Source organism: Armigeres subalbatus, chromosome 1 (genome assembly GCF_024139115.2).
Source record: "Armigeres subalbatus isolate Guangzhou_Male chromosome 1, GZ_Asu_2, whole genome shotgun sequence".
Taxonomy (NCBI): Eukaryota; Metazoa; Arthropoda; class Insecta; order Diptera; family Culicidae; genus Armigeres; species Armigeres subalbatus.
The window spans coordinates 295,080,307-295,095,442 of NC_085139.1; the positions used below are offsets into that span (position 1 = coordinate 295,080,307).

At 42.8% G+C, this 15,136-nt stretch overlaps 2 protein-coding genes across 6 annotated transcripts in view; both read left to right on the forward strand.

Moving 5' to 3' along the window:
- The window catches only part of LOC134207752 (uncharacterized), a 61,551-nt gene extending 59,282 nt beyond the window's left edge, over positions 1-2,269 (forward strand). Inside the window, exon 3 of the mRNA XM_062683620.1 lies at positions 150-2,269. Within this exon, the coding sequence (XP_062539604.1) occupies positions 150-379 (230 nt within the window). The 3' untranslated portion in view covers positions 380-2,269. The remainder of the gene's footprint in view (positions 1-149) is intronic.
- Positions 1-15,136, forward strand: part of LOC134207749 (nuclear factor of activated T-cells 5) — a 263,107-nt gene that overhangs the window by 243,954 nt on the left and 4,017 nt on the right. For all 5 annotated transcript variants that reach the window (XM_062683613.1, XM_062683615.1, XM_062683612.1 and 2 more), the window contains one exon: positions 2,245-4,134. In XM_062683613.1, the coding sequence (XP_062539597.1) occupies positions 2,245-4,134 (1,890 nt within the window). The remainder of the gene's footprint in view (positions 1-2,244; positions 4,135-15,136) is intronic.

The window sequence follows — 15,136 nt, forward strand, 5'->3', positions numbered from 1 at the left end:
ATGTCGGGTACTTGAAACTGGGCTTCACAATCCAGACAATAAAAAAAAACATAATAAGCTGCTCTCTGGTCCTAATCCAGATTATGAAGCTTACACGTCCGAGAGAAACTAATCCTCATTTGCCGTCTTATCTCTCTCGTCTCGCACAGCATTCAAGAAAGCGAAAGTTGACTCAATCACTGCTCTGTTTCCGGACATTATTTCGATGCATTCCACCTGCCATCACTTATCCATGGCTCTCTGGATTGCTCACAACATCATAATCCGAAACAAGCACGTGGAAAGGTGCCCCTCAACCGATGCTGCTGCCACCCTGCTCGATCTATCACATATTCGCATACACCAGCAATCCGTCTGCTCTGTTGCCTGTGTCGAGTGAGCCGGGAACAAGCTGCTGCTCTGCGTGCCTCTACTCTCATCCTCCCGTGGCCACCCCACCAGCCGGATCACCAAGGGTACTGATAAAAACATGTCAACACCATGAATTTTGTTTATTATCTTCCCGCACAGCCCGATTCTTCCGTTTTTTTTTCATTGTATCATTATAACCGAATCTCTCCAATTTTCTTTTATAGCCCGTACTTGAGTGAGCGTTGAAGCTCCCGCCACCGCATTCCTTCCAACTCTTTCCGTTCCAGATATTAGATCAATTAATTACGCTCCTCCCAACCAACACGCGCACCTCGCGTGGTGCCATTTCCTAATCCTATGCTCACATTATGTTTTTTGTTTTTGCACTATTCCATCCCTCTTATCCGTATCCCAAGTACACCTTTCAATCTCAGTATGCTTAGCAAAAATAAGATTACCGCACTCTGGTCGGCTCCGCCTACCTTGTCCATGTCCCACAGCTGCCATTCGCCTCGGCCCCCCTTTATCTCAAGAGCTCACTCACCTTCAGCACGTGGCTGCGTTTCATAACCGAGATGAGATGCGTCTTCGTGTCGTGTGTTAATAGAAGCAACATAATAAGACGAAGTGTAGCTGAACCCGTTGCAGAGCTGATGCGGGGACGACCGCTGTGACGAAACCTGACCCAAATCTTGCGCTGATAACCGTTCGTAACCAAAAAGCAGACCAAAAAAACACATGCGTGCGTGCTGCCATCTATCGAGCACTGAGCATTAATTCAACGTTTCGGCCTTCACAACCATTGATGAACAAAAATTACGCTTTATTGGAGTGGCGCAGGCAAAAACATCATCTTGATTCGGCCCCATTTATTGTCATTCGAGTTATATTTCAGCTGACGTGACGCGAGTCGATTTATTGCGCCATCCGGGACAGCCTATAGTGTGTTTTTGTGTGCGTTGATGGAGAAGAATGCATGGACACGTGTGTGCTTGTTGTTTGTTGCGCTTCTCTCACGACCGGGGTGGACAACCGAAAAGGGGGGACTACCGGTCGAGTGAGGGCGCGGCACGAAATGTGTGTGGACGTGAGAGAGATATGCTACGACCCTTTACCGCTATTACTATGAGAAACGGTACCGGAATCGGCAGCGCTTGATGTGTTGTTAGGATTCCAATGTTTTCCCTAAAACAATTGAAAATTATGTTTTTCATTAGATTTCCTGCCCCTTTTATATGATTGGACTTTCAAAGAATCACTAAAGTACGCAAATAACAAGTAACCAACTTAGTATAGAACATAAAATAATTGTTGTTACTTTTGGAGGTCGTTTCGTCGGTGATAACTGAAAACACGTGATTTTGAATGAGGAATGAATGCTGTACGTGTGCACACACTGCTGTTTTTAATAGTTAGGTGCTAAATCCAATCTACGCCTTATTTTTCTTATGTCAATGAAAAAAATATTCAGAGCTTGTATAAAATACAACGATTTGGTACAGCATCTTAGGTAAAGTACAATTAAAACGCTTTATGAGGCCCTTAGCATAAAACTCAATAAATCCGCAAACGAGAACATTGGATCTTTTATTTTGATCATCAACACTATTTCAACACCATCAAATAACGTGGCCGCATTGGCGTTCTATTTGTTTCATCTATAAATTGGGTTACGTACTTTTCATGGAAATGACTCGTTTGTCTTGTGTTTGTATCACGAACGCAGACTCTGAACTAATCGTTTATTGGGTAAAAAACTTCTCTTTCAGTTTAAAACGTTCTTTTCCTAGGAGTTATTTATGAACAGTCCTGCTCCGCTCAGTAATTAATACCTTTTCTTATTTTTTCTTCTTTCTTCTCTTCTTTTCTATGTTCTTTATCTTCATACCTTAGATCCTTCATCGGTGGGCGACGTCTCTGCCATACGGAGATCGATGTTCTTCTGGGGTTCACAACAGCAGGCGCAAGCCGTTCAGGATAAGCTAGATACGGGTATGATGCCACCGCCTGTCCACATCTTGTCGCTTCCAGGAACTCCAAACAGCAGTACGGGTCGTAGGTCTTCGTTATTAGCCGACCAACTGACCATGTCGTCGCCACCTAGCTTTAAAACCGAACTAGCTGACGAAAGCAGCCGAAGCCCGCTTAATGACGACTCACTCGAGCGGTTTCCCACGGCGGGCGAAAGTACCATGGAAAATAATCAAATAATGTACCGAAGGCGAAGCGTTCGGCAACCGAGCATGGACCTGATGGAAGATAGTTCCAGTATGTCTATGCTCATAAACGAGAACAGTGCAATGGATATGGGAAACGTGCCGAGCGCGATTGTAGGTTTCCGAAGCGGATTGAATACTCTGATGGAAACGAACGAGATGAGCAACTCATCGACTTCCCCGTCGGCATCCGAATTGAAGGTCATGGACCTGTGCATCAAGCAGGACGCACACAAGCTTTCTTCCGCGAGGAATCAAATCGAACATATGATAACCGCTTCAAGTGCCCCGCTGGACACTCTAAACCAAGTCGACGGCATGACGTCTCCTTATAAAGTGGAAGACATGCTGACTGCTTCGATTCAACCGACTGGTCAACAAGTGATAGAATCCACATTGGCAAGCATCGTCAACAGCCAGCAAGCTGCTGCAGCCATCATGGAACTTGGTGCCGTACTATCGCATCCCAGTAGTAATCCACCCCCAATGACAACTTCACCTCCAATGATGCAAACCGATATTGTTAGTCCAGGCAATCCCGCCAATCGGACGCCCCCATCCCAGGATGTTATGTTAAACGCCCAACCCCCTATAGCCATCACATCACAAGCTAATCTTGTTCTCGCACCCAGTCCAGGATCCAACGAAGCTAGTCCACATCCTCATTCTTCGTTGTCGCCGGAACTCATACTCAACCCAACGGTTTCACCTACTTCGATGATCTGCTCACCTGTTAACGCAACCGTAGCGGCCACCGCGGCGGCCGCCGTTGCCGCAGCTGCAGCCGTCTCTGAAGGCAAAAACATGTTTACGAACCAAGTTTTAAACAACATGGCCGCCGTAGCTGCCAACATAATCGAATCCCAACCCAAGCAAACCACCCAAGCCGTGCAGGACATCATTCTCAACGCCGCCGCCGAAATCCTTACTTCTCAGGAGCCATCGGTCACCACGCAAAACACCATCAATGCGTTAATTACGATGAATGCACAGGAAATGATGACCACCTCGTGTCAACCACAAACCCAACACAACCTACTACCTCAGTGCCAACCTACGCCAATGGTTTCTGAATCAATGGCGGAAGCCTTACAACAGCAGCAGCAAGAGCAAATGGTACAAAACCTTATAACAGAAAGCCTCCAGCAACAACAACAGCAAACCACCGAATCTCTCATGGCAAACTTGGTAAACCAACAACAACAACAACAGAATCAATCGCAGCAACCGGCACCCGAACAGATGGACATCGGAGGTGCGATTCTACCGCTAACCGTACAACAACCCCCGCAACAACCGATGGACACCACCGGAACTCTTATGGGCATCAACCCAATGCTCCACCAACAGCAGACCCAACAGCAGCAACAAACACCGATGATCACGGGTGTGATCATGCAACAACAGCAGCAACAACAAATGCAAACGCAAACCAATGCACCACCAACGCAACAGCAGCAAACGCAGCAGCAGCAACAGCAGCCACCGGCCAACATACCGCAGGAGCTGACCATCATGTCGGACAACGATCTCATCAGCTACATCAACCCGAACGCCTTCGATGGAGGTAAGTAACTTAACCTTCTTTGGATACCTATTAAGAAAAATTTACGAATGAGATGCTGGGGTCATATTGACCTAGAAACGTAAATACTTGTAGAATATCCGAATTATAACCGAAATACACAGTTTACATATCGTTCGAGTGATAAACTCATCAAAGTTGTGGCAATGGCCATCGGCAAACGACTTCCACGGGTACCTGGGCGGTCATATGAGGGGAGCATAAGAGTCGTTCCATATATGTCTTAAGATGGATAATTCTTCATAGATTCTCATAAAACAGGGATATATATTTCCGACCAAAATTTCTACTCCTGGAACCAGTAGAAGGAGATATTTCCGTCTTTATATCAAAATATGCCGTGCGACGGCTCTTTCATCGTGATTTCAAACCAATTAGATGGTTGGGCGCTTGAAATCGCCACGTTCATGGATCTTATTAAAATTCTGTAAACAAATAACAGTAAAATCAGCAGTGATTCAAATCATTCGGGGCTGTCAGTATGAATATCAAATTCATTTTTTTACAAGTCAACTGTCAAAAAAATGAAACTGCTAGAGTGCTTTGAGAATAGGTCGTATGTGCAAAAGAGAGTCTCTCTTTGCCTCCATTCTCTTTCGATTATTACAGATCTATAATAAAGTTTACTTCAGATTTCTTGGCAGATATCTAAAGATTATAGCTTTGTTTAGCGTTCTGAAGTGAAAATGTGGCAAAATATGCAAAATTAGCTTATGTACAAGCGAAAGAGAGCGTGAACAAAGAGAGCCTCTCTTTTGCACATACGACCTATTCTCAAAGCAAACTGGTCTATAACGTTTAGCTCTATTTTCTGCAGAGATGAACCACGAATGAATCACGAGATTCAAATATTTTTCAATCGTTTTGGTGTATGAATGCGTCATTGTATCTACCGATAAATTCACTTCGCAATTACGGCGCCTTTCTTGGCCGCAACATAATTACATATTACAATAGGTTTAGCGTGATGAATTGTTACTTGATACTTGATGGGCTACTGTAGCAGCTCTCGATTACCCTACGCTGAATAAAAATGTCGCAAATTAATCGATTACTTCTGTTATTCGATTTATCCTTGTGATAATCGATTAATTTTGAAGCGAGTACTACCCAACAATAGATCGAATCAATAATCGACAAGAATCGTTTAGTTACTGATCTATTAATCAATCAAATCACTCCCAGTCGCCCTGAACTTTGAGCGCCCTCAGGCCCTCATCAACTTCAAAAGGCCATCGTGTTCGCGGCCTTCCACGAAGCCTACGGCTTCTTTCGGGTTCTCTACAAAATATTATCTTCGCTTTACGTTTTTCCGACATACGAACAACGTGTCCAGCCTACCATAGTCTTCCGTGCTGTATAATCTCAACAATACCCAGCCCTTTATACACCTGGTACAACTTCATGGCCGTATAAAGCCACCGGAAGAATCAGAGTAGTATACAGCGTGAATTTTGTCTTCGTTTGCAGACTACGGGACCTAAACTGCTTACGAAGTCCGTAACCCTATTTGCAGTTGCAATATGCCTTTTCACCTCGCGGGTAACATCATTATCGCACGTCACTAATGTTCCAAGACACACAAATTCTTCTACCACTTCAAATTTTGCACCATCCAGCACCATTTCACCACCACTACCCCAAACCAGCGGTTCTCAACCTGGGGTACATTTACCCCCGGGGGTACCTTCGCTAACCCCAGGGGGTACCTTGGACGAAAATGCGTAATGGCGGACATATTACAATTCCAATAAAAAACTATTGGTAAAGTTTTAATAACTGTATAAATTTATATTCCAAGACTTTGTATTGTACATAATATGCATTGCAATAAGCATGAGCATGATGACCGTGCATTTCGTAGTTGCTACTTCGTGATCGACCAGAACAATCGCAATTGCACAGGGAACCAATGGATGGAAGCATGGGATTTGCTCTCCAACCTCAATGTGCACAGTCCGAGAGCTCTAGTATTTTGGATGGTCGATAACGGCGCTGGCCACGTCCTCACGGTCATCGGAGATGGGAAGGAATTGATGATGCAGTCACTCGCCCACTGCAAGCCGAGAACACCTCTGCACTCGCCACGAGTTCCTGCGGAATTTTATTGGAATCTGGGGTTAGGTTTTACGGCAGAGGTTCGTCTTGGTTAACGGGTTGCCAACGTGATAGTAATGAAAGGGTGGAGTATATTCTAATTGGATGCCGAAACGAGCTTTTTTTTTGGCTCATTTCGAATTCTAACAGTTATCTGCTAGAACTAATCAAGTTGTAGAGATAGGGATAGAAGATGGAAACGGTATGATAGCCCATTTCCAGTTCTAGCGATGGCTAAAACATGAGAAATATATAAAAAGATACAAAGAAGGAGGAATGAAACGGGCCTGGGATTATACCCACGACCTCCTGCGTATGAGGCGGAAGCGGTAGCCATATGACCACCAAGCCCGTCTGTACATAATATGCATTGCAATAAGTAAAACAAAATCCACTTAATCGAAATAAAATTATGAAATATGTCAAGAATATACTTCCTAACTAAAATATTAAATTTGAAGGCTCAGAAGCCTTAAGCAAAGATTTTAAAGTACAAGATAGTCCACTCTTCAATTTTCCTTACATGTCACTAGCGAACAACTTTTTAATGAGGGCAGCGCCAACTTATGGTGAAAAGTCGGACTATTACAGTGGAAAAGATCAAGTCATCCGTGACATTTTAATGTTATTGAAATGTCATTTAATAAAGTACGCTACGATGTTCTTGGCGGTTGTTTTTTTTTTTTTCAATTCCCAATTTCCACTCTTATCTTGCCCGAATAAATATGAACACATCTGAGATATGTGTATGCAGAAAACACGATGAGCAGTTTATAATCCTTTGTTTCCTCTATAGAATAATTTGTCAATTGTAATCATCAGTGGCGTTTCCCTAACCTCAATCTACCTGTGCACTGGACTTGAATTTAAGGAATTTGTGTGCGGAAACGCATAGAATTACTAGATTTTGATTAGTTTAAACGACTCTGATAATTTTATTTTCCATTTGGACTGTCAAAATATTAAAATTTTCATTTTTTGGGTCAGTGCACAGGTAAAAAGTGAGGTTACGCGACGCCACTGGTAATCATAGTGTTTGGATTGATATTTTCGGTTTAAATAATGACGGTCTCCTTTGCGTTTGTGGCTCAAGATGTACACATAAAAAATGATTATTAAAGACTCTTTAATAAAGAGAATGAAACTAAAATCCCGACTCTTATTCCAAATCCAATTCCAATTCCACAAATCCAAAATTTTCAATATTTTTCAACAGGGTAGATGAAGATCTCAGCTCAAATCAAGAATTAATGACGTGATTCGAGTAGTAGCCGTTTAAAAGCCATATTTAGCTCATGACGTTTATTTACTGATACCTACTTCGATTTGTTCAGATTGTTATGAAAGCGACGATGCACCTTTAAGCAATTCAACGATTTAATCAAAATAACGCGTTGCTTTGATGAAATAGTTCGACCGCCATCCGTTGGAGCGCTGAGGCTACGTTCGCCTATTTTTGGTAAGAGTGGACTATATTGTTAATATAATATATTTGCCTTAAGCGTAAAGGTTTGTTTCCCACCTAAAAACTCTTGAAAGCCTTCTTCTACGTCAAAAGCCTTCTTCCAAGCAAAATAATTGAAATATTAAATTTAAAGGTTAGGACAAAAGCTTTTTTTTTCAACAACAAAAAAAACATTTTTGAAGCCTTCTTCGACGCGGTTCAACAACCACCTTTCAAGACCGCTTCAAGAGACTTGGAAACCTCCTTTCGAGTTGCTCAGAATTCTTCTTTCAGCCAGCCCCCTTTCATGAGGCTCGAAATCCTCCTTTTAAGAGGCTCGGAACCATCCTTTCGAGGGGCTCGGAATTCTTCTTTCAGTCAGCCCTCTTTGAAGTGGTTCGGAAGCCTCTTTTCGGAAGCACCTTTTCAAAACAGATAGGAAACCCCCATTCAAGCATCTCAGATGCCCCTTTATTAGAGGTTCGAAGGCCCCTTTTCCAGAGGGTTTGAGATCTTCTTTCAAACGACCCGGAAGCCCCCGTTCAAGAGGCTCGGAAGTCAACTTTCAAGTGGCTCCGAAACCCAATCTAGGGGCTCGGAATTCTTTGGTTAAGAAGCTTGGAAGCCTACTTTAAAAAAGCTCAGCAAAGTATTTTTAAGATGGTTAATGCCTTCCTTAAAGAGGCTCGAAAGACCCCTTTCATCAGGCTCGGTAATCAGATTTCGAAGGGGCTCGGAATTCTTTCAGTCAGCCCCCTTTCAAGTGGTTCGGAAGCCTCTTTTTGAAAAGGTCAGAAGCCCCTTTCAAGAGGCTCAGAAGCTCACTTTCAAGAGGCTCGTAAGCCCCTTTCAAGTGACTCGAAAACTTCCTTTGTAGGGGCTCGGAATTCTTCCTTCGAGAAGCTTAGGAGCCTACTTTCAAAAAACTCAGAAATGTCATTTCAAGACCCTTTTTCATAAGGTTCGGAAGCCCCATTTTAAGAGGCTCAGAATTCTCCGTTCAAGGGGAACGGAATTCTTTTAGCCAACCATCACGGCTCGGAAGTCTCTTTTCAAAGGGTCGGAATCCCAGTTTTAAGAGACTCGGAATTTTCCTTTCGAGTGGTTGGGAATTCTTCTTTCAAGAAGTCTACTTTCAAACGGCCCTGCGACGTCATTTCAAGATTCTCAAAGCTTCCTTTCAAGAGTCTCGAAAGACCCCTTTCATGTACCTTGGAAGCCTCCTTTTGAAAGCCTCGAAAACTCCTTCTAGAGGGACTCGGAATTATTTTTTCAAGAGACTTGGAAGCCTACTTTCAAAAGGTTCAGAAACGTCATTTCAAGACGCTCGAAAGGTTCGAAAGCACTCTTTGAAGATAATTTTATAAGTTTCGCTTATAAAAATAGGGGGTACCTCAATGAATACAAAAACACGAAGAGGTACCTCTGAAGAAAAAGGTTGAGAACCGTTGCCCCAAACAAATGATATCGATATTTTATTCGGAACCTTTACTGTTGAATTCGAGCCGTCCAACGTTACACGAATCAGCCGTATCAGTTTCGCCGTAAAACCATGTCCTAGCGTAATTACCGAGATTCGTCGAAGTTATTGCCGAGATCCTGGCTGTTGGATTCTCGGCAATCGTAAAATTTCAAAATTGAAGTGTATACGCCTTGAGATCAATAAATAGATGATATGCCTACAAGTTGTTCTCCCGGAATTTATCAAACGTATTCGTCGACGACGGACTCTTCAACGGGTCTCAATCTGTTGAACAGAATACGGGACATAATTATGTACGCCGAATTAAGGAGGGCTATTCTTCGGTAATTGGCGCACTCCAGTCTGCGCCGTTTCTTAAAGAGAGCTAGCAGCCAGCTAGCAGGCAATTCCTCGTCTTCCCATATTTTCGACATAATATGGTGCAGAACTTCATAAAGCTGCTCACTGCCATGTTTGAGAAGTTCAGCCGGGAGCTGGTCCTTCCTCACAGTCTTATTGTTTTCAGCTCTTTAATAGCTGTTCTAGCGTCATCTTGTTCATCTTCGCTAATATTCATTCTGTTCACCGATGCACCGTCATTTTCATTACTCAACAAAGTCTCGAAGTGTTGCTTCATGGCAGCCACTTCGGTGTCATCTGTCAGCAACAGGGGCGTCTCGTGGACTTTTGGTACACCTGTTCTACAACCCTACTAAACAAAATATACACCAAGCTGAGTGGTTTCAAACGAAAGTTTTGAATTAAGCTAATATTGCAACCATTTCTTGTACAACTTAACCAAATATTAGAAAGAAAAAAAAAATAAAATAAAAAGGATTTACAAAATAATAAACACCTTATTAATTTCTTTTGTTCCAAAAATGTTTTAAATTAAGATGCACTTCAAATTTTAAACTCTCATAAGTCGTCCGAAATCTAACTTGGTAACAGTTGACGATAATTGTTCAGAACAAGGATCTTTCAAATCGGCTCTTTCCACCATTTGGGGTGCACAGGACCCATCGCCTCTAACATTTAAACTCTCACAAATTTTGAGTGATAGGCAACAAAATTTAAAGAAATTATTTCTGCTGTAGATATAATTTTCTTTTTAAAATGAATGCTCAGTAATTCAGTGTTGTGAAATGTCATCTGTATGCTATTTGCCTAATATGGCTGAAACGTTTTTCTGAAGTATAATTTACTTCATAATGTTGGGTGAACCCATAACGCTTAAGTGGTCCATTATTTTTTTCCAAAGGTACATTGCTGTAAATAAAGCATCTGCGGCTTGAGAGCGGAATCTCTCCAAAATGTCACGTGTCATTTGACATAATGTTATTTGAATGACATTTTGCCTCCCTCGCCTCAGATTCACATATTTACAGCAATGTCCTGTGAGACAATGTAATAGCATTGTGCGTTTACTTGCAAGGTGGACATGGTCAGTTAGAGTGACCGCTCCACCAAGTGTTCGTTATAGAGTCATATTCGTTGTTGGTTTGAGCGAGTCTATGTCAAAAGTATATGTCAAAAAAATTCCATCAGCAACCTGAGTGGAAGAGCGAATATTCGTTTACTGGGGACCACGTGCTTTATGACATTTGCATTTCTGGCGGGAAAAAGCATGAGCACGTGTTCCAGTAGGTGATAAGTAGTTAGATGTACATAGGTATACGATTTTTATTACCTGATCGTGAGATACCGTGATGTGCCCTAATTTCGCGCGGACCCTAACTTCGCGCATCATAACATTTTTTTCTTTTCAATTTTTAAGGATCAATCAAAATTGAAAAATCGGGAGGATTACAAAATATCATTGTTGCTGAATGTTTTTCACGAATGAATTTGAAAAATAAACTTGGTTTAGTACACCATCGACCGCCATATTTGCTTGTGCTTAGCACAGAGACGAAGAACATGACCTAAGTGATTGTACGACAATTCCCCAAATGCAATTCTCCAAATGGAACAATTCCCCGAAAATAAATTACCTCTTGTAAACACATCTTCGCAATCGACTGTAAGCATCCGAAAACAGCAGCGTTCAAAGATGCAAGAGTATCTTATTGGCGATTATCAGTTCAATATCATTTGATAGTATTAGATGTTCTTGATCCTCTAATGTGTGTTGATTATAGAGATATCAGGGTTTCCAAGGTAGTTTTTGTCCTAAAATAGCCGAACAAAGGCTGTATTAAAAAAAGGCAAAAAAGTAGAATCTCAATCGGAAATTTTGCATTGAAAGCGTTTTGGTGAATATTCTTCTTCATATCTTAGATATTAAACTCCTGTCCTGTATATACCTTTTAAGGAATATTAATCAATAGTGAATGTAAGTTCTTGTAATAAAAAATAATGCGTTTGCCCGGAATAAGGCAATGGTAAAAGAATGCATTTGCTCGGAATAATGCAATCGTAAATGTGTCCCTTCCTTAGTGGTGTTCCTCTAGATAAAGAATGTTATTATACTTTCTTTATCTGTTCGGAATAAAATAATGGGGGATGTGATCCACCGAGAAACATTTTACCCAGAGTCTATTATATAGAGTTGCGCAAAGAGGATCTTCTTACTCTTATTCTGAATGATGCTCTTGTTATTATGTTGAAAACTTTCATTTTTGTTCAACCCTTCAAGTGACTTCACGGGAGTGATCACTTCTAAATCTTTTTAATTCGATAACCAAAGTCACCTACAGAGTGCAAACACGTGAGTTTCTTGTTGCAACTTTATTGGGGGGTGTATTGAAGTTTTTTGAAGCTGTTTCTAGAACAAATCTAATACATTTCAATTCATAAGTTTTAATTCGCCATAATAATCATCAGGCGATAACAATACTTCCGCCTTACCAACAATCATTTTTTTACTTTGCTCGATAGGTAGACGGTTTGACAGTTCAATAGGTAGATTTGGCTTCACTCTTTGCGTAACTCTATATAATAGACTCTGATTTTACCGAATTCTCTCAGAACAGCATTATGCGGTATGTAACTTTCGCAGTACCAGATTATACATCTTTTCATACCGTTTTTCACAATTTTGTATTAAACAAATTGGCATTTTCTTAAATAAGTGTAGTGTAGTACAGCAGCAGCAGTCGCCTTGAGCTACCATTCTTCCATGATCTCATGGTAAAAATTGCAAAACATAGAGTAGCATTTGTTTTTGGTCTGTCCCGTATCCGGTTCCCACAATTGGTGACCCCGACGTGATCTTTCGTTCGATTACGTACCGGGAACCTCGCGAAAACTCCGATTAAAATAAGTTCTGCAACACGCGGCGGTTTCTAACCTCAAAATGAATGTTGACAACAACGTACCAGGAGCGGTCGCGGCAGGAGGTCTGCGATTTCTGTGAAACTGACAGATTTTTGGAAAAATGACCCCAACATGTGGTTCGCGCAGCCGGAAGCCCAGTTTCACATGGCCCGGATCACGCAAGATGATACGAAGTTCTGGCATATCGTCGCCAGGATCGATAAGACTGTCATATCTCTGATCTGATCAATACGCCGCTGGTAATCAACAAATATCAAGCAGTCAAGGACCGGCTCATCGCTCATTCCGCATTGTCGCCTCAAGCCCGCATTGAGCAGCTGCTCGGATCCAGCGATCTTGGTGATCTCCGGCCGTCGCATCTCCTCGCTCGTATGCAGGAAATCGCTACGGGTCTGAACGTGGATGACGGCATCATGAAAACGTTGTTCCTTCAGCGACTTCCGAACCACGTCCGTACAATGTTGTCCATCAGCGATGGCCGTCTTGTGAAATTGACTGAAATGGCCGATCGAATTGTGGAATCTTCTTCAACAAACGTCGCCAGTTGTTCTACTCCAACAGCCGGATGCATCGGCACTCGATTACAGAAGCCTCAAGGGAGCAAGAGAAGCGCTCACGGCTGGAATTCGACGTTTGAAGGCCGGACCCAGCCGATCCAGAAGTCGTTTGTCATCCAGATCAGGCGGTGCAGAAGGAACAGTTTGCTGGTATCACCGCAAATACGGTGGTCGTGCCGAGCACTGCCGAACGCCATGCAGCTTCGTCAATCGTCAAAAAAACTATATTCGCAGATCTGATAGGTGCAGATCTTCTTGCGCATTTCGGACTACTGGTGTATTTGAGAAACCGGCAGCTCATCGATGGCACCACTAAACTTCGTACCAGCGGCAGCCTAGTTCCGACAGTCATCCACGGCGTTAAAGCTGTGGATTGCCAGCATTCGTATCGGGACCTCTTGGATGATTATCGTGGGATACGTGATTATCGTCGATTCATCGTGAAGTGAAACACGGTGTTACCCATCACATCGTTATGACAGGCCCACCAGTTGCATCGAAGGCTCGTCGAATGCATCCTGAGCGAGAAAGAGCTGCGCAAGAGGAATTTCAAGCTATGTGTAAAATGGGTATTAGCCGACCTCCAGCAGCAGCTGGGCCAGTTGGAAAATGGATAGTGGAGGTTCGTTGGAGACTACCGTCGGCTGAATAAAGTCATCGTTCCGGACAGGTTCCCAGTCCCATATGCACGATCTGCTCAACAGATTTCGAAATAAGACAATCTTTACTACTCTCGATTTAGTCAGGGCCTACTACAACATACCAGTTTAGGAAGCGGAAGTTTCAAAGACAGCAGTCATAACACCGTTTGGCTTGTTCGAATTTCTCCGAATGCCATTTGGACTTTGCAACGCAAGTCAAACTTTCCAACGGTTTATGAACAAGCTTTTCGGAGATTTGCCTTTCGTCGTCGTTTTCATCGATGACATATGTGTCGCATCATCAAACGAAGAGGAGCACCGAAAGAACTTGAAAATCGTCCTACAACGTCTAAGAGATAATGACCTCGTTATCAACGTTGAGAAATGCACATTTTTTGCGTCGTAGCTAGAATTTCTCGGAAACCTTGTGAACAAAGACAGAATTCGTCCATTACCATCCCGTGTTGAGGCCGCCGTAGTCAGTTTTCCAACTCCAACAACGGTCAATGACCTGCGACGTTTTCTCGCGTTGATAAATGTGTACATGCGATTCATTCCGCACGCAGTTGAACCTCAAGAAGCCCTCCGAAAACTTATTCCAGATAATCGGTAGAACGACTCGAGGAAAATTACATGGGACGAACATACGCCACAATCTTTTGAGAAGTGCAAACAATGTCTTGCAGAAGCGGTACTTTTGTTTTATCCCGATGCTATGAAGCCACTAGCGCTGATGGTTGACGCTTCCAATTCTGCCGCTGGAGCTGTTCTTCAGCAATTGATTGACGGCGAGTGGAGACCCCTCGGTTTCTTCTCTCAGAAGTTCTCGGCAAGTCAACGAAACTACTCCACGTTCGGCAGAGGACTAACATCAACGAAGTTGGCGGTAGGCTACTTCAGACATTTCCTTGAAGGACGGGAGTTCACGATCTTTACGGATCATCTACCGTTTACCTATGCCCTTACCGCTGATCCAAGTAGTCGATTGCCTCATGAAGACCGTTACCTACGCTACATTGCAGAATTCACCACCGATATCCAACATATCAGCGGCAAACACAACACAGTAGTAGATGCTTTATCCAGAGTGAATGAAGTTGTCGCTGATGTGGATTTTAATGCAATTGCAAAGGATCAAACAGACGACCTCCAGTTGAAGAAACTGCTTTCATCAAAGTTTAGCTCCCTCGAACTTGAACGCCGTCGTTTTCCAGATGTTTCAATGCCTATCTACTGCGATGTCTCGGTTGGTAATTGTATCCGTCCTTACCTTCCAGAACGCCATCGAACAAAAGTTATGGCACAACTATATAGAATGGCCCATCCAGGAACACGTGCCATCAGGCGACTCATTGCCGACCGGTTCGTTTGGCCTTCCATGACTAAAGACATCAACCAATGAATTATTGGCAGTGGCTGATTTTCTACCCGCCGCTACCACATCCAGGCGCTATCGTATATGCGCAAATAGCCGGCAAGAGTTAATCGCCTTTCGCCATACTGA